Genomic DNA, 18,526 nt, shown 5'->3' with positions numbered 1-18,526 from the left:
CTACATGTTTGGTGTGTACGTAGCATAAATGTCTAGAATTTCACGCGTGGCTTTCAAACGAGAATGAAGCGAATACACTCAAAATGTTCAATCGTCCAACTACGTGCGGTAGACACGAATTTGACGCCTCAAACACGTCTGGTGTGAACCCAACATAAGAGTAGAAATTTTTAAGAATATCCAAATATTAATTTTCGGGCACCATTCACTTTCATGGTACATTTATATTTATATTTATGCATTTGGCATTACTGTGCATTACCAGGTATATGATTTTATCAGCATGTGTGTTACTTAAGGATCAAACATGTGTACTTTTGCGCTGTTAACTAAATGCTCTGCTAATTTGCTAATAAAATACATTTTCCATACAATGAAAGTGAATAGTAACTGAGGCTAACAATCTCCTTTTCTCTTCTTCTTAAGAGGGGCGAGTAAATATGTTTTTTGCCTTGTACTACTGTTCTATCAAATCGGGATATAGTTAGTTACTATAAAAAACCTGATTGTTAAATAGTATCAGTGTAGGCTTCCCAAAACATAATTCCTTAGGGAAAACAAAGTCCTTATTTTTTAAAACTAGGATCGTATTATGACCGATTAGGATGTAACCCAGAGGTGTTAGTCTGTTAGTTTTCCTATTAGACACATCTGCTGTTGTGCTAATGACTTTTAATCCTCCACAAGCTTGTGGTTTATGTCTTGCTGCCATTGCATCTGGAGGCTGGTTACATGGAGAGTTCATGTACAGACTGTTAGTGTATCTTACACTGACAACAGATTGCATCCTGCGTTCCCTCTTATCTGTAAGTTCTGCCTGCCACGGTTTGCTGACTTGTTTCTCAACAGAGGCTATATTGGGAAGCACCACGGTGCTTTGCAACTAGGAGCAGGTGGCGGGCGGAGCCCGATTCTCAAGTCACATCTTAAGTAGAGGCTCACCGGACGAGAAAAGCCCCGAAGATGCCGATGACGGAGAAGGTTGTGGCTGATCCTCATGGGAAAATCATGTTATTAGTAGGTTTCGCGAGTGTGTGTAGACGTCCGTGTGATGTTGTGCCTTTCAGTACCGCATGAACGTGGGTTCGTGGACTCATTTCTCCAGTTGTTAGGGTGGTCACCGTGCGACCAGACGACCTCGTGCCAGGGCGATCGTGTGTACGCTGCAGTTTTGCAAACGTGGTTGGAGTGAAAAGCATGAGAAGATGCCTGCTATTCTAGTTGCCTCCAAGATGAAGTCAGGATCGCCCAAACCCGTGCACGGTACTGCTCTGCCAATTCCAGTCAGGGTAGCGACACACCAGAACGGACCCCTAAAGCATTCCAGCCTCATTCCTCTAAAGTCCGCCGTCTATAGACAGCACAGTCAAGGCATTGCAACTTTACAGAAAAAGAATCAGACAACCAAAGGAACATCAGGAGATCCTCAGGTTGGAAAGCTGATGCATTATTTATTTATTGTTTTCTGGCTGCATTGATTTTTCTCTTTTATGCTTATTGATCGTTTTTTGTTTTATTTGACATTGTGCAAGTTTATTGCATGTGCACAGTTAGATACATAAGGATGCTCTTTAGCTTAAATAAGACCTCTACTTTGTTGTTTAATCAATATTTATTAATAATCCATTTAATGTTTTGGTTACATTTTATTTTACAGTGTTTTTGTAAATTTAAGTACTAAGTAATAATGATTGACAACATGCTTACTGTAGGGTTGGGGTTAGGCTTAGGCTTGGGGTTAGGGTTAGGTTCAGGGTTGGTTGCACATAGTGCTGAATTTTCCCAAAATTAATTGTGTTGTGAGTGTAAAACAGGTGATTTGGTGGTCACAAGGTGCAATGTTTCTTTTATGAGTATATATTTTTTATTTGCAACTGCTTCTGAGCTACAAAAATGTATTTGCAAATTCTCATGCGATTCAAACTTTTCTAAAATAAATAATTTGTGTGTATCATGATTTCCAACAACTGTTCAAACTTTTACAGCCTAACCACTATGCCACAGTACAAGTGTCAGTTGTATCCATGTCTTTGAAATGGTTTATCCTGGCCGCATTACTGTCATTGTGTTTTGCGTTTGTAATTTTCCCAGCCGACGGCCCTTGCCTTACGTTTAAAAATATTATGATTTTTAAGAATAGATCCCGCTGCCCTGGTCAAACTAAATTGTCTGTTAACAGCATCCACAGCGGCGGTGTGCGAGTTTACAGTACGGCTGCGTGTGTGCACGTGTTTATATAGCTTCATACGTTCAAGAGAGACTTGAAGGAAGCCCAGAGCCAAGTTCTTCATGTGGTGAGGTCGAATGAATAGTTCAGCCAGTTGGTCTGTAATTACGGCACACGCGCACATACGCACACATGGACACGGTCATGGAGGTTTTACTATAGTGCTCCATTAGTAGCGGTGAGCCGCACTGCTGGTGGGCATTTGGCCATATGGACGCCACACACACCAGTCCTAAGGGCCAATAGAGGGACGCCTTCAGCAAACACTGGTATTAATATACTACTGTACCTCTGTCCCACTTTGTTCTGGCCAGGGGGCTGGAAAATGCTTCAGTTTAAAGAAAGTGCCACTGAGTTTTTTTTTGTACAGAGCTGACGTGAGAATAAGGTCGCCATTGTCAAAAAAACGTGATCAGTGTAGCATGTTCAGTATATTCTTTTAGTCTTGTGTTTGGAAAATATGGAAACTAGTGAAAAAGCAAAGGAATGGAAAGTTAACTTGAAAGTTCATAAAAGTTTTACTTGGATATATGTCACCACGAGGAAAATAAGACAATCACTACTTCAGTTTCATTGTGACTTTTAAGGAACAGTTCAGGCATAAATAAAAATTTCAATTCAGTTTAATTTTATGTTAGTCAACGTGGGTTTACCCTGGGGTACTCCGGTTTCCTTCCACAGGATAAAAACATGCAAGTTAGGTAAATTGGAGATACCAAATTGCCTCCCCTAACCTGTGTATGGATTAACTTGTGTGGATCAACTTGTGTATGGATTAATTGGTTGATTCTCTGCATGGATATAGCTATAGACGGTTTCAGCAGTAACAACATATACCAGCAGCTTTCATAGTCAACACGTAACTTCCGGTAAACTCCGTTAAGAATAAATAACAACAAAGTACTTTAAACGTAGTTGGTTTATATAACAAGCAAAATAAACAACACGTAGATTACCTAGGAAACCAAAACATTTGTTATTTTCGACGAGGTATTTGTTCAAGAGTTCAGTTTAGCAACTAGTCAGGCCATTAAAAAACTGAAACCGGAAGTAAAGTTCGGACCAGACGCGTATCGCGTCACCGCACGTGCGTCCGATGAAACCGTCTGTAGATGCTGGAATGACGTGAATAATAAATAAATAAAAAAGAAAGAATTTTATGTTAAATTGTAGTTATGTTATCTTCTTCTTAATTAGCAAAATTGAAATGTTAACAAGCAGATTTGAGCGATTACATTTAAACATGGTGGCACAACAATGGTTGCGTTAACATGCACAGAATAAGCGGATAAATAGCAAAAATCTGCTTATTACAGAAAAACGTTTTTATGAGTTTACATGCAAATCAATAAACCGGCTATGCAGAAAACTGCATTTACATGGGACTTGGAGATTTGTCAGGTTTCTCGCAGGTAGTGACATCACCGCCTAGAGTACATAATAGTCGTTCAAAAAGCTGACAATAAATCTGTCTTAAAGGGATAGTTCGGCCAAAAATTAAACCCATGATTTACTCACCCCCAAGGTGTCCGAGATGCATATGTCCATCATTTTTCAGACAAACACATTTTCAGTTATTTTAGAAAATGTTTTAGATCTTTCAGTTAATTAAATGTTACGTTACGGGATCCACGTCCTTCAAGTCCAAAAAAGTGCATTTATTTAGGTTTTTGCTTACGCTGTTTATGGGCTTACCCCAATAAAAGAAAACCGTTTTATGCATTTACATTACCCCACATGTTATCAGTTTATTAAGCATTATCGGCGTAAGACTGTGCATGTAAACGCACTCATTAACACATAACAAATCTCATTGGTTCTCACGCATCTCATGAAGAAACATGCAAGAGCCAACATGATTTGAAGTTATTGAAGTTGTCCATGAAATGCTAAATAAGCCGAAAATATTTAACTTTTTCTCACACAAACGTATAATTTGGCTTCAAAAGACATTTGTTAACCATGGAGTCATTTGGATTACTTTAGTGATAAATGGATGTTTTTTAAAGCGTCTCCATTTCGAGCACTATATAAACAGATAACATGATAGCATTTTAATATAAATTGTTTGTGTTAAACTGAAGAAAGTAATTCATATACATCTGGGATGGAATAAGTGTGAGTAAATTATAATTTAAAATTTTGGGGGAATTATTCATCTTATTCAAAACTTGAAATGGAGAATGCTGGTTCGGTGACCTAGCTAGTTGACCTGCATGGTCTTTATAGTAAAGCTGGTTTTCCAAGAAACCATGCAGTTGATTATTTCCAAATTCTAAAGTTGGAGAGCAAGTGTGGTCTGTGTCAAATGTGCTATACATCATCTTCTAATGCTATGTTATATATGCTACACAGATGGGTTACTGCGTTATTAACACAACGCACCTCTTTGTATACATTTCTATTATTAGATGTTATTCTTTTTACATGCTGTCCACCGCATGTTTACAGCAAATGGGTGGAGCAGTTCTCTGAACTCACACAGAGTCTCTGTATTAAAAACAACAGTAAATCCAGATTTAAAGGGATAGTTCGCTCAAAAATAAAAATGCTGTCATCATGTACTTACCGTCATGTTGTTACAAACCTGTATTAATTTCTTTGTTCTGGTGAACGCAAAGGTTATTACTTTGTATCCAAACCGTTTTTGAGCACCGGTGTCCTGCTGAGTTAAAGGGATAGTTCACTTTAAAATAAAAATTCTGTTATTATTTACTTCTAAACCTGTATGAATTTCTTTTTTCTGATGAACACAAAAGAAGATATTTTATGAAGTGATGGTAAACACACAGCAGTAAGTGACCATAGACTTCCATAGTAGGAAAAAAATATTTTGGAAGTATTGTGATAATTGACTAAGAAAATATTTTGATAAATGATGGTAAGCACACAGTTGACCGTACCCATTAAATTCCATCATATTTTTTTATTCCTACTATGGAACCCTATGGTCACTTACTGCTGTGTGTTTACCATCATTTCTCAAAATATCTTCTTTTGTGTTCATCAGAAAAAAGAAATTCATACAGGCTTAGAACAACATGAGGATGAGTAAATGATAACAGAATTTTAATTTTAAAGTGAACTATCCCTTTAAAGGTGCAGTGTGTAAATTTTAGCAGCATTCAGTGGTGAGGTGGCGAATTGCCGTTAAGGGCTTCTGTAGAAACGTGGCGGCACAAAATGGCGACTTCGACGTAAGGGGACCCTCTGTGTATGTAGATAAAAACGTCTCATTCTAAGGTAATAAAAACATAACGGTTCATTATAAAAATGTCTTTATACACCCTTGATAATATAGTTTTGTATATTATTTTGCATTTCTATCAAGAGGTCCTTCTTAAAATTACACACTGCACCTTTAAGGGCGCTCACACTGTACTTTTATCGATCCGAGCCCAGGTCCGCTTTCATCATTATAATGCGATTTGTTTTGAATAAAGCAGGAAGTAAAGCGCTTTTTAAATACTGGAACCCATCGTAATGTTAAGTCTGTTTTACATTAATGTTAAGTTTAGTGTTTTTTTATTCAAAAATACTCCCGATTGCAACTCTGCAACTACACAAACTTAGTGCAAGTCACATTAAAATTTACCTAGCTGGCGACTATATTTGGCGCGGCATAATATCATTGCTCTTGCTGCACCCATGGTAGGCAGCAAAGTCCTTGAGTATTACGCCAGAATGAGAGTATAGTTCCTAGTCATATCGGCCTAGAAAATCAAAACTTGTAATTTTCTGTCGGTCTAAGTACACAATGTAATTACAGAAGAGTCAAGTTTAAAATAGGAAAAATATTTAAACTCTTTGGTCATTTATTAGCGCGATGCTAATGGTCTAATCAGATTCAATGAGTTATGCTAAGCTATGCTAAAAGTGCTACCGCCAGACTTGGAGATTGTCTGAATGGATTCCAAAATGGTAAAAACAAATGTTTAACTCTAGGGGAGCTGTTTGTTTAAAGGAACAGTATGTAAGAAATGTATATCAATGAATCTTAAAATGGCCCTGATATGTCACTAGACATTAAGAAATCATTTTCATTTCAAATACTTATATCACTGACAACAGTGGTTTGGCCAGGATATTGTCATTTAAAAAATGGAGTTGCAGCCCTCAACTGATGTTTATGTTGTCATTTTGTGTATTGGCCACCAGTTGTGTGATTGCAGTACCAGTTTTAGCCACAAGTTTTGTGATTGCAATGCCAGTTTTGGCCACAATCCTACATACTGTTCCTTTAACTAATCCAGCAGCAAACAAACACCTATAACTATCTGCTAACTATCAAACGGGTCCAGTTGAGAATGTGCTGCCTCCTAGCACTTACTTTATGTTATTGCATAAAGATAATGGTTTAGTAGAATGGCATGCTACCATATTACACATTTTGTATTATGTATATCGTTAACAGTATGGAAATTTTCTTTATGTATGCTAAAAATTGTATGAGACTGTGATAATATTATTTAGTAAGTAATACATTTTCAAGATTGTTTCTACACCATTTTGACAGCCTGCTTATCTTTTAAGCTATAATTTATATTTATATATAATATAATTTTTCCCAGTCTATATTTTTCATATTTTAATGCTAGCTGATGTACCACAATGTGGCTTTTGTCTTTCATTCATGTAAAATTTGAATCCTGAGTAAGATGTAAATGTCTCTCTTTTTTTTGGGATAAATAGATTTACACAGACTGGGCCAACCACTACCTAGCCAAGTCCGGACACAAGCGACTGATTAAAGACCTTCAACAGGATGTAACCGATGGCGTTTTGTTGGCAGAAATAATTCAGGTTGTAGGTAAGATGAAACATAAAAATTCATTTTCCATACTCGCAAACCTCTTTGGATAACAAAACCTACAATTTTGCTTCAGTGTACCGAATGGTAATTCTAACCATAATGAGAATATAAAACAAAAGGACACACAAGTACAAGTTTGGCTGTCACCTGTATTATTTTGAATGGGGCTTAATTTATTTAGCATTGTAGTTGTTTTATTGGATCGGTTTATGAGAAGGGGTTATTTGTGGACGCTTTATGAGCCTGCGAGCAAGTTGTGAACATTTGTGTTAAGCCAAAATAAAATAGGCTTATGCAGGTGACACATTTTCTTTCATGACTATTATAAGAGACCACACTTGATGATTGTGTAACGTGTTACTCGTAAAACTTACCTTTTCATTGTTATTTCCTCACAGCTAATGAGAAGATTGGTGATATCAATGGATTTCCTCAGAGCCAATCACAAATGGTAAATCATATTCTTCTCACTTTGCTGTTTTTTTGTAGTGAAGTCCAGGTGTCCAGACAGTGTCCTCTGCCTTTGAATACGATATAGGTCACACAATAAAGAAAAAAATTAATAACTGTTTTTTTTCTGCGACAGATTGAAAACATTGATGCCTGTCTAGGTTTTCTAGCTGCTAAAGGAGTGAATATAAAGGGACTTTGTGCTGAAGGTGAGCAACAGTATGAATGCATACATTTTACGATTTGTGTGTACACTCACCTAAAGGATTATTAGGAACACCTGTTCAATTTCTCATTAATGCAATTATCTAATCAACCATCTAATCCTGGTCAAGACAATCTCCTGAACTCCAAACTAAATGTCAGAAAGGGAAAGAAAGGTGATTTAAGTAATTTTGAGCATGGCATGGTTGTTGGTGCCAGACGGGGCCGGTCTGAGTATTTAACAATCTGCTCAGTTACTGGGATTTTCACGCACAACCATTTCTAGGTTTTACAAAGGATAATGTGAAAAGGGAAAACATCCAGTATGCGGCAGTCCTGTGGCAAAAAATGCCTTGTTGATGCTAGAGGTCAGAGGAGAATGGGCCGACCGATTCAAGCTGATAGAAGAGCAACTTTGACTGAAATAACCACTCGTTACAATCGAGGTATGCAGCAAAGCATTTGTGAAGCCACAACACGCACAACCTTGAGGCGGATGGGCTACAACAGCAGAAGACTCCACCGGGTACCACTCATCTCCACAACAAATAGGAAAAAGAGGCTACAATTGGCACAAGCTCACCAAAATTGGACAGTTGAAGACTGGAAAAATGTTGCCTGGTCTGATGAGTTTCGACTTCAGATGGTAGAGTCAGAATTTGGCGTAAACAGAATGAGAACATGGATACATCATGCCTTGTTACCACTGTGCAGGCTGGTGGTTTAATGTTGTGGGGGGTGTTTTCTTGGCACACTTTAGGCCCCTTAGTGCCAATTGGGCATCGTTTAAATGCCACAGCCTACCTGAGCATTTCAGACCATGTCCATCCCTTTATGACCACCATGTACCCATCCTCTGATGGCTACTTCAGCAGGATAATGCACCATGTCACAAAGCTCGAATAATTTCAAATTGCTTTCTTGAACATGACAATGAGTTCACTGTACTAAAATGTCCCCTACAATCACCAGATCTCAACCCAATAGAGCATCTTTGGGATGAGGTGGAACGGGAGCTTCGTGCCCTGGATGTGCATCCCACAAATCTCCATCAACTGCAAGATGCTATCCTATCAATATAGGCCAACATTTCTAAAGAATGCTTTTAGCACCTTTTTGAATCAATGGCACGTAGAATTAAGGCAGTTTTGAAGGCGAAAGGGGGTCAAACTCAGTATTAGTATGGTGTTCCTAATAACCCTTTAGGTGAGTGTATATTTGTATGCAATAATAATAGAATTTACATTTATGCATTTGGCAGATGCTTTTAGCCAAAGTAACATTACAAGGCAAACTTTTTTATTCAGCATGTGTGTGGGTTCGAACCCATGATGTTTTTTGCCACTAATGCAATGCTCTACTACTGAGCTACAAAGGAGAAAATGCGCACTAAAAATTCAGTTTTTTATATTTCCCGTAAATACATTTACACTTCAAAATTCATTAAATTTGTATTCATCTGTGAAGTTTAAGTTGTTGGACAAAACTTTTGTTAAACACAGACCTTATTTTTTACCATAATCCAAAAGTCTATTGGAAAAATGAATGGGCTCTTTTGTAAGGGAACCAGCGTCCCGCTAACTTCTGGGTTGGCCTTTAAAAATACGTCATCCCTTCGGCACTCTATTGGAATCTAGTAGGTTGTTTGCGTCTGGATGCATGTGCATTATGCTGTCTAAAAAATCAAGTTTTATTCTTTGTAACCTCAGAGATCCGCAGTGGCAATCTCAAAGCCATTTTAGGCCTGTTCTTCAGTTTGTCTCGCTACAAGCAGCAGCAACAGACTTGCAAACAGACATCCGGCAATGCTCAAATTCTCCAGAACAACCAAGGCCACCGATGCGCCAGTCCCGCCCTGCCTTCTCACCCCTCTCCTGGTCACTCTCCTCACGGCTCTCCCTGCCCCTCTCCCATCAACCAAAACTGCCAGATCTCCTCCACATGTGTGCAGAAACCACAGACAGACCTGCAGTCCAGGTATTGTGCTCAAATCTGAATTATGTATTTTCTAACCTTTTAAAGGGGGACTTTTTTATGATGTAAAATAAATCTTTGGTGTCCCTAGAGTACGTATGTGAAGTTCTAGCTCAAAGTACCATATAGATAATTTATTATAACATGTTAAAATTGCCATTTTGTAGGTGTGAGCAAAAACGTGCCATTTTTTGTGTGTCCTTTTAAATGCAAATGCACTAAATGGTAGTGCTGTGGTTGGATAGTGCAGATTAAGGGGCGGTATTATTCCCTTTCTGACATCACAGGGGGAGCCAGGTTTTAATGAGCTATTTTTTCACATGCTTGCAGAGAATGATTTACTAAAACTAAATTACTAGGTTGATCTTTTTCACATTTTCTAGGTTGATACAAGCACTGAGGACCCAATTATAGCACTTAAACATGAAAAAAGTCATATTTTCATGATATGTCCCCTTTAAAGTAACTGTGTTTTTGGGAAACACTTTTCAAATTTAATTCAAACATGTAGGGAGCTGCAAGATATATCGAAACATCACAAAATATTTATGCCTAAATCCATTTGCAACTAATTTTCTGTTCTGTATTTTAAAACGTCTACCTTTTTTACTTCCTCTCTTGTGTTTCTCTTAATCGTGAAGCCATTCGTCCAAAGGCTGCGATCAGAAAAAAGCTGCCAAGCTCACAATTGCTCGGAAAAATAACTCTAGGTTGGCTTTCCATATTTTTGCACCCACCCTTAAAACATCACAGCCCCCTTTATTAACTTCCTCTCTGTGTACTCTATTATGGAGGACTACAAGAGTCATGCGGGGTGAAAGAGGAACTTCAATATTTAATAACTACCTGGACAATAAAAATAGCAATTAATACATTTGTTTAAAAATTCATTAATTAATCTATAAATAAATAGACAAAGTTACAAAAAAAATCATTGTTACATTCTATTAGGCAATAAAAAGTGAGATTATAAAAATAACGTAGAAATGAAATATTAATCCATTAATAAATAGTTCAAAGTAATATAACAATTTACTCAATAAGTTCATCATTTTAAATTGCATTTATAAATTCTTAATTAAATAATGGAATTTAAAAGGCCATTTCCGTTTAACATTTCTGTTTTCATTTCCAGATGGTTCTCCTTATTCTTTTCGCTATTCGATTTGCTTTTCGTTTTAGCCTCTCTATTTAGCTTTTCCGTGACTCTTTCGGTCCTTGCAAATGGTCAAATGAGAAATGCAAATTAGCTATGGCCAGGTGCATGTAACAAGCTCGCTGATTGGCTCTGATTGTACGTCATTTGCAGATTTATAGATCTCGGATGAGGACCCAAAGAGTCACGGAAAAGCTAAATAGAGAGGCTAAAATGAAAAGCAAATCGAATAGTGGAAAGAATAAGGAGAACCATCGGGAAAATTAAAACAGAAATGTTGAACAGAAATGCCCTTTTAAATGCCTAATTGAAACCTGTATTTGTAGTTCAGTTTATAAATCCAGTTAATTCTCTTTTTAAATCGCTTTTTTAAAAACATTTTGAAATTCCATTATTTAATTAAGAATTTATAAATGCAATTTAAAATGATGAACTTATTGAGTGTTTTATGTTGTTTTTGTAAATTGTTATATTTATTAATGGATTAATATTTCATTTCTACGTTATTTTTATAATCTCACTTTTTATTGCCTAATAAAATGTTACATAATGATTATTTTTGTAACTTTGTCTATTTATTTATAGATGAATTAATGAATTTTTAAACAAATGTATTAATTGCTATTTTTATTGTCCAGGTAGTTATTAAATATTGAAGTTCTTTATTACATTTTGCATGACTCTTGTAGTCCTCCATACTCTATGTTAGATGTGTTGTGCCCTTTGTGCCTACACAAGATGGCCATCTACTGGCGATCTTGTGTTCCTACAAAGCCTCGTGTCCTCTGGGTCAAATAAGCATGTGAATCCCATTCAATAGTCACTTTGTTCTCGTCTTTATGATCAGATATTGACTTTAATATTATAAGGTCGCTGTAGGTCATTTATATAATTGCCACTTTCATCTTGCGCATTTTCAGAGATTGGATGAATGTTTTTTGTTATTTCTGACTGAACTTTCTGTCAGGCTTCCAAGCCCCTCGGTGAGGACGGCTGGAGCGGGCGGAGAGTGTAAACCTCGAACCTGCAACCCCAGCAGACGCAGCCAGAGCTTCAATCAGTGTGACCGAATGAAACCTTCAATCTCTGCGTGTCCTCAGGAAAGAGGTGAGTTATACAGCATCAGACTACACAAATCAGCAAGTTAGTCTTAAGTTGTGTGTGTTTTAACATGTCGCAAGTGACATGGTTGCCTTAAAATTTTGAGTTTACATGTGTACTGTTTACATGTTTGTTATACAGTCTGATGGATCAAAGTCGCTTCTGTAGTAATGTACAGTAGTCACAGATGATGTCGATTGAACTTGTACTGAACCTGAACTTGTGCTGAGTCCTTTAAGTGCTTAAGTATTGTAATGCTGTCTATGTTTGTTTTACGGTCTGGTGTGCAGCTATAGGAACAGCTGTGTGTGGTAGGAATGTAATCTGTACTGTTTAGAGATGCTACTAGTAATTTGTTAACAGACAAACTTCATCTGTAGTTTTTATAGTTTCCCACACATACAGTATATACATAAAGGCATCTCATAGAGTTTCATTGTTTTTATATCAGGAGAATAATTACATTTTCTATTACCTCAACTTAACACTATCAGTAATTGTTGGTGAATTGTTTCACTTTGTATATGTGAGACATTTTTGGATGTGAATTATCAATTCCACACTTAAGAAATATTTCTCATCGCAACATTTTGCAACGATAGCAATCCGAACCACCCTTTTTTTTTCACTTGAGTCGGATAACTGCTCATCATTTTCACAGTTTTACGAGTCTGTAATTGCATGCTGTGTTTGTGACACATTATTGGCAAGTTGTCATGTAATTACGGCAGGCGTGATTTACACTATCTGAGCTATGTAGGGTTTCTTCTGAAGTTTTTCATTTATGGCCTTACTGAAGCTTGTGGTTGGTAACAATTGAGCATCTTGCATGCTAGGAATTCCAGATATAAATCCCTAGAGTAATGCATAGTTGCTTTGTGCGGCATTGTAAAGTGTGTGTGGCCCAATTGTTTGACTGAGAGCATGTGGACTGTTGAAAGGAAACTTCACTAAATTATGTTTAATCTTAACAGGAAGCGAGCCCCTGAATGATCTTAAACGTGTAACATGTGGGACCTTGTCTGTGAAATCCAGGATGAAGTCTTGTAATCTAATGATGAGATTAGGAACATCAAAGTTTGATTTCACTTTAATTTCAATCTTACTCATTAAAGACCTTAAAGATATTAAAGTTATATTTTCACAGAATGTTCTTTACATTACGTAGGATGATTTTATGTAGAAATATTAAATTAAAATGACTTCTGGGTCACATTTATGAATAAATTGTCACACTGAATCGAGAATCATCCACATAGATATTTTGTCCAGAAAGGTCAATAGAGTAAGATGCACTGACTCACTTAAGTTCGCTAATAAATAATTTTCCGGTTTGCATGGTGTGTGTGTGTGTGTGTGTGTGTGTGTGTGTGTGTGTGTGTGTGTGTGTGTGTGTGTGTGTGTGTGTGTGTGTGTGTGTGTAAATTCAGCTGTGCACGGCTGGCTCTGGTATGCTTGTGATGAGGCGTTTACTGCATACTGATTCAACACTAATTGGTGTACTTGTGGAACAGCGAGAGAGAGAGAGAGAGAGAGAGAGAGAGAGAGAGAGAGAGAGAGAATAAAAAGCTTTAGTTTGTAAGTATATGCTGAGATAGGTAAAGAAAGACTTGTGTTCATTTTCCTTGGAGCTTTTGGGCTGTTTTGACACCATATAAAAGCCACATGGTCCTGCTGTAAGGTAAGCAGCGATAAACCAACTTTATTCAGAGCGGGTCGGTCAATGATGTCATTTTTGCACAGTGCCAATTACCAGCTGAATGTAGCACATGGTTAATTTGAATTTCCTAATGAAATCAGGTCAACAGAGTGAGAGAGAGAGAGAGAGAGAGAGAGAGAGAGAGAGAGAGAGAGAGAGAGAGAATAATCAACAAGTATGATGCTTTTCAAATGTTTAGTTAGCAGAGTTTTGTAACTTGTTTTGGTTTTAATTAAATTTGGATTAAATGGGCGTTATACTAACATTTTATGTGGTTTGTATTAGTAAACAAACAGAGCATAACAAATGTATCTAGTTATGGTCATTTATCACGCTGAAAGCACATGGCTGTAAATGTGTTACCCAATTTGTGTGAAAATATAACCCTAATGTTGACTGAATAAGGTCATGTCAAAGATTGAAATGAATGATTGGAATCAAACTTTGATGCTCCCAATTTTAGAAATAGATTATGAGACTTTCATAGTAGGAAAACAAAAATTATGGAAAATTGTGATAACTGATGGAAGAAGATGTTTTGATAACTTATGGTAAGCACACAGTTAAAGGAATAGTCTACTCATTTTCAATATTAAAATATGTTATTACCTTAACTAAGAATTGTTGATATATCCCTCTATCATCTGTGTGCGTGCACGTAAGCGCTGGAGCGCACTGCGATGCTTCGATAGCATTTAGCTTAGCCCCATTCATTCAATGGTACCATTTAGAGATAAAGTTAGAAGTGACCAAACACATCAACGTTTTTCCTATTTAAGACGAGTAGTTATACGAGCAAGTTTGGTGGTACAAAATAAAACGTAGCGCTTTTCTAAGCGGATTTAAAAGAGGAACTATATTTTATGGCGTAATAGCACTTTTGGGTGTACTTGGGAGAGGGAGGGTGTTACTGCGCCGAGTCGAAGTACTCCCAAAAGTGCTTTTACGCCATAAAATGTAGCTCCTCTTTTAAATCCGCTTAGAAAAGAAAAGCGCTACGTTTTATTTTGTACCACCAAACTTGCTCGTATAACTACTCGTCTTAAATAGGAAAAACGTTGATGTGTTTGATCACTTCTAACTTTATCTCTAAATGGTACCATTGAATGAATGGGGCTAAGCTAAATGCTATCGAAGCGTCACAGCGCGCTCCAGCGCTTACGTGCACGCACACAGATGATAGAGGGATGTATCAACAATTCTTAGTTAAGGTAATAACATATTTTAATATTGAAAATGAGTAGACTATTCCTTTAAAGGCAGGCAGTCTCCTCTCATCCTGATAGCAATCACTATGTTAAGTTGTTTAAATGTATTTTTTATAAATATATGTCATCTGTGAAAGGCGTAGGACCAATAAATATTCAACAAATCATTGAACTCGGACCGAACGCAATAATTGGATGCATGCATTGCCCCTCATCTGTGAACATGTTTTGCATATGCCACCGCGGAGCCTGTTCACGCACACACCATATGTCAATGGCGCGTTCACGTGCACTCACATCCCATCTGTAAACAGAGGGAGAATGGCAAACGTTTCTGCTGAATTGACAACCTGCACAGGAGCCACAAAGCAAAATAAATTTTTGGAAACAACAACAGCAAAAACTGCCTGGACCCCTAAAGAGCAAAAACCCAAATTAACATCGGCAACTTTACTGCTTTACCACGAGATGCAAACAGCTGCAGGAGGCAAAGGGTCTGAAAGGGTCGTTGCACGGCTTATTTTGGTAAGGTAGGTACGCAATATGTTTGCATTGAGATGGATTCAGATATTTTACTTTGATGAAACATTGTGTTGCTTATGAAATTTGTGTTCCTTTACGAATTAGCATAACGATATACTACTACGTCTACACAACCGAAAACATGCTTTAACTAATTTCGATTTATGTTGGTTATTTTGGTAATGTTATTCACTTTGTACTACAAAGTTTTCTCACTGGTGAATAAGACATGAGATGTGGGCGTATGGTCTGTGCGTGTCATGTGTTTTGGAGGAGGCGTGGCTTTGGATGGCGATTTTAATGGAGGGTGGGATTGTGATTTCAGTGCTAGTAGGCTACCGTTAGCATTTTTCAAAATCAGATACCCTGCCTTTAATGGTACCCATTGAATTCTATCGTATTTGTTTTTCCTACTATGGAAGTCAATGGTTACAATCAGCTGTGTGCTTACCATCATTTATCAAAATATCTTCTTTTGTGATCATCAGAGAAAAGAAATCCATACAGGTTTAGAACAACATGAGGATGAGAAAATGATGACAGAATTTTCAGTTTTGGATGGACTATCCATTTAAGGCATTAGGTATCAAGTATAAATATAAATACATCACTGCACATTCTTAAAATATTTATTTTCATAGTTTATGCATTCTTTCTCATTTTAATACCCACTTTTTAACATGCCAATGACATCACACTTCTCATGTTCATGTCTGTGTGTGATGGCTTGGTTGCACTTGCTCGGATTTGAAAGATCTGACCCACTTTCTCAATGGCAGAGAGGCTCTTTGGCCCCCCGTTTGGAAAGTTGCCTGTTACAGTAGTTAAATGCCCAAATTGGAAAGAAAACAATTAAACGGGGCATATATGTGACCCTGCATGAGAAAACCAACATAAAGGCCTTTTTGTGATTTTTCTGTTTTCTACATAAAATCATCAAATGTAATATGAAGAACATTCTGTAAAATATAACCTTGATAATTTCAATATACTAAGTACGGCTTTGAAATGAATGTTAAAATCAAACTTTATTGCTCCAAATCTCAGAATTAGATAGAGACTTCAGCGTGAATTTCACAGACAGGGTTACATATAATGTGATATTTTTTTGCATTTACAGAGAAAACAACTCCATCACCCATAATGCTTGAAAATGGACCAGTCAGCTCTTCGATTCCTCCGCCCAGCGGCACTGCCACCACTTCTAAACCCTGGAGAAGCAAGTCGCTCAGTGCTAAACACACTGCCACATCCTCCATGGTCGCAGTTAAACAGCCATCTCCACCTTCTCTCGAGGTTCCTCCTAAAGTGATCGCCCAGAAGTCCATGCTGGAAAAGCTCAAGCTCTTCAACAGCAAAACAGTTTCCCGAACCTCCAAGGCAGAAGGCCTGGATGCTGTAGAACCAGAGGAAGGTCAGGTACACCATGAGATCAACCAGCGACCGGTCACTCCCAGCGGCTCTAGGTGCTCCAGTCCCAAGCTGGCCCTGAAAGGCATTGCACAACTGACGCTTGGCAGGGCCTTGGCGCCCAAAATAGCATTCGAAAAAGTCAGGTCGAAACCTAAAGAGAAAAACACACAACTGCCTGCCGCAGAATCGGACCACCTTAAACCTGTTGCGCCCGAGTCGAAAAAGTCCATTCCTAAAGGAAACAAAGGCACCAACGTTGGCAAAAAAGACCGTTCGAAAGTAGCTGTTAGTGGCATACCCAAACCAAGCCAGGGTGGCAGGGCAGCAACACCAAATAAGACTTTAGTGCCGCTCCCTTGTGGTGTGGATGTCGAACGGCCACGGCACGGAAAGTTTGGTTTGTCTGTGCATAAAGAACAAAAGGACATTAAAAGCTCAGACTCTACTTCTAGCTTGGTGGTGTCAGATAAAGAAAGTTGCCACAATGTTGCTCAGACCCACTCAATAGCCAGCAATACAGTCAGCGTGCAGCTTCCACAGCAACAATACAACCACCCAAACACCGCTACTGTCGCTCCATTTATGTACAGGTGAGCATCATTGCTACATAGAAATTGAGGTATTTATATGTTTGTATGTCAATTAACAAGTAGTCCATCAATTTGTGGTACAATAATGCTTTTTTTTTGTCATACACATACTGCATCTAAACCAGTGTTTCCCAACCAAGGGGCCGGGGCCCATAGTTTTTCAAAATGACTTAAAATGATTAGAAATTAGACAAAACAATCATTAAAATAAGCAAAATTCAAGATGTTTCTTATTTTTTGGCCATTTTAGTAGGGAATTTAAATCTGTCTAGTCATTCCAAGCTCTTGTTAAGTTTATCTGGTGAGTGGGGGACCCTCAAATATTGTTGTGGGCAACTAGGGGTCCTTGACGTGAAAAAGGTTGGGATACACTGATCTAAAACACCTCACAAGTTTATTAATCCGCATTGGAAATCATGATTCTTTTGCTATTGCAGTGCTATACCCATTAAGCACCATAATAAATGTGCCACTGAATCTACAGATTGCCTTGTCTGTTTGTTTGTAGGTCTCAAACAGAAATCAATAAGAGCGGGATGATGGCGGGAACAGAGGAACGAAGAGACGAAATAAGCTTGCGCAGCAAATCCATTCATAGTTCTCTTGAGAACCTGACAGGTACGGATAAGTGAGAATAAAGATTTGTTTTCTGTTTTTTAAGTTGTTTGAGTACACCTACCAACCTAACAAATTAAATCTTTTCTTTTTTAGTTCAGTTCAAATGTATTTATATGGCACTTTTTACATAGTATTCTATAACAACATATTGTTGCATAGTATCAAAGCAGCTTCAGATGAGAAAAAAAATGGAAAATTAATAAATATATTGTAGAATGTCTGATATTATTAAATTTTTGTCCTCAAATATATTATGATCTTAAATAGGCAGCATGTACCTTTTTTTGACTACTAGACAATTAGTCATTTACTATGATTGATTGATAACAGTTGTCATATTAAGTACAAAAGTTGTCATTGGGATGGTACCCTTTAAAAAGGTCCTAATATGTAATATTTAGGTACAAAAAAGTACCTTTTGAGGTACTGGTAACACTTTACAATAAGGTTCATTAGTTAACATTAGTTAATGTATTAACATAAACAAACCATGAGTAAATGTTAGTTAATAGAAATAAAGCTTTTAATTATTTGTTCATGTTAGTTCACAA

At 37.5% G+C, this 18,526-nt stretch overlaps 1 protein-coding gene across 4 annotated transcripts in view; it reads left to right on the top strand.

The window, feature by feature from the left end:
• nav2b (neuron navigator 2b) overlaps positions 1-18,526 on the top strand; it is a 118,501-nt gene that overhangs the window by 30,210 nt on the left and 69,765 nt on the right. The window contains exons 1-9 of one of the 4 annotated variants that reach the window (XM_073868593.1): positions 967-1,430; positions 6,920-7,037; positions 7,439-7,491; positions 7,627-7,699; positions 9,404-9,671; positions 10,310-10,378; positions 11,792-11,931; positions 16,475-17,357; positions 17,866-17,975. In XM_073868593.1, the coding sequence (XP_073724694.1) occupies positions 1,206-1,430; positions 6,920-7,037; positions 7,439-7,491; positions 7,627-7,699; positions 9,404-9,671; positions 10,310-10,378; positions 11,792-11,931; positions 16,475-17,357; positions 17,866-17,975 (1,939 nt within the window). In that variant the 5' untranslated portion in view covers positions 967-1,205. Of the gene's footprint in view, positions 1-966; positions 1,431-6,919; positions 7,038-7,438; positions 7,492-7,626; positions 7,700-9,403; positions 9,672-10,309; positions 10,379-11,791; positions 11,932-16,474; positions 17,358-17,865; positions 17,976-18,526 lie in introns of those variants that run through there. The other 3 variants (XM_073868595.1, XM_073868596.1, XM_073868594.1) reach the window with 3 other exon arrangements.

This window comes from Misgurnus anguillicaudatus, chromosome 6, assembly GCF_027580225.2.
Source record: "Misgurnus anguillicaudatus chromosome 6, ASM2758022v2, whole genome shotgun sequence".
In the NCBI taxonomy this organism is placed as follows: Eukaryota; Metazoa; Chordata; class Actinopteri; order Cypriniformes; family Cobitidae; genus Misgurnus; species Misgurnus anguillicaudatus.
This window is presented reverse-complemented; position numbering and strand designations above follow the sequence as displayed.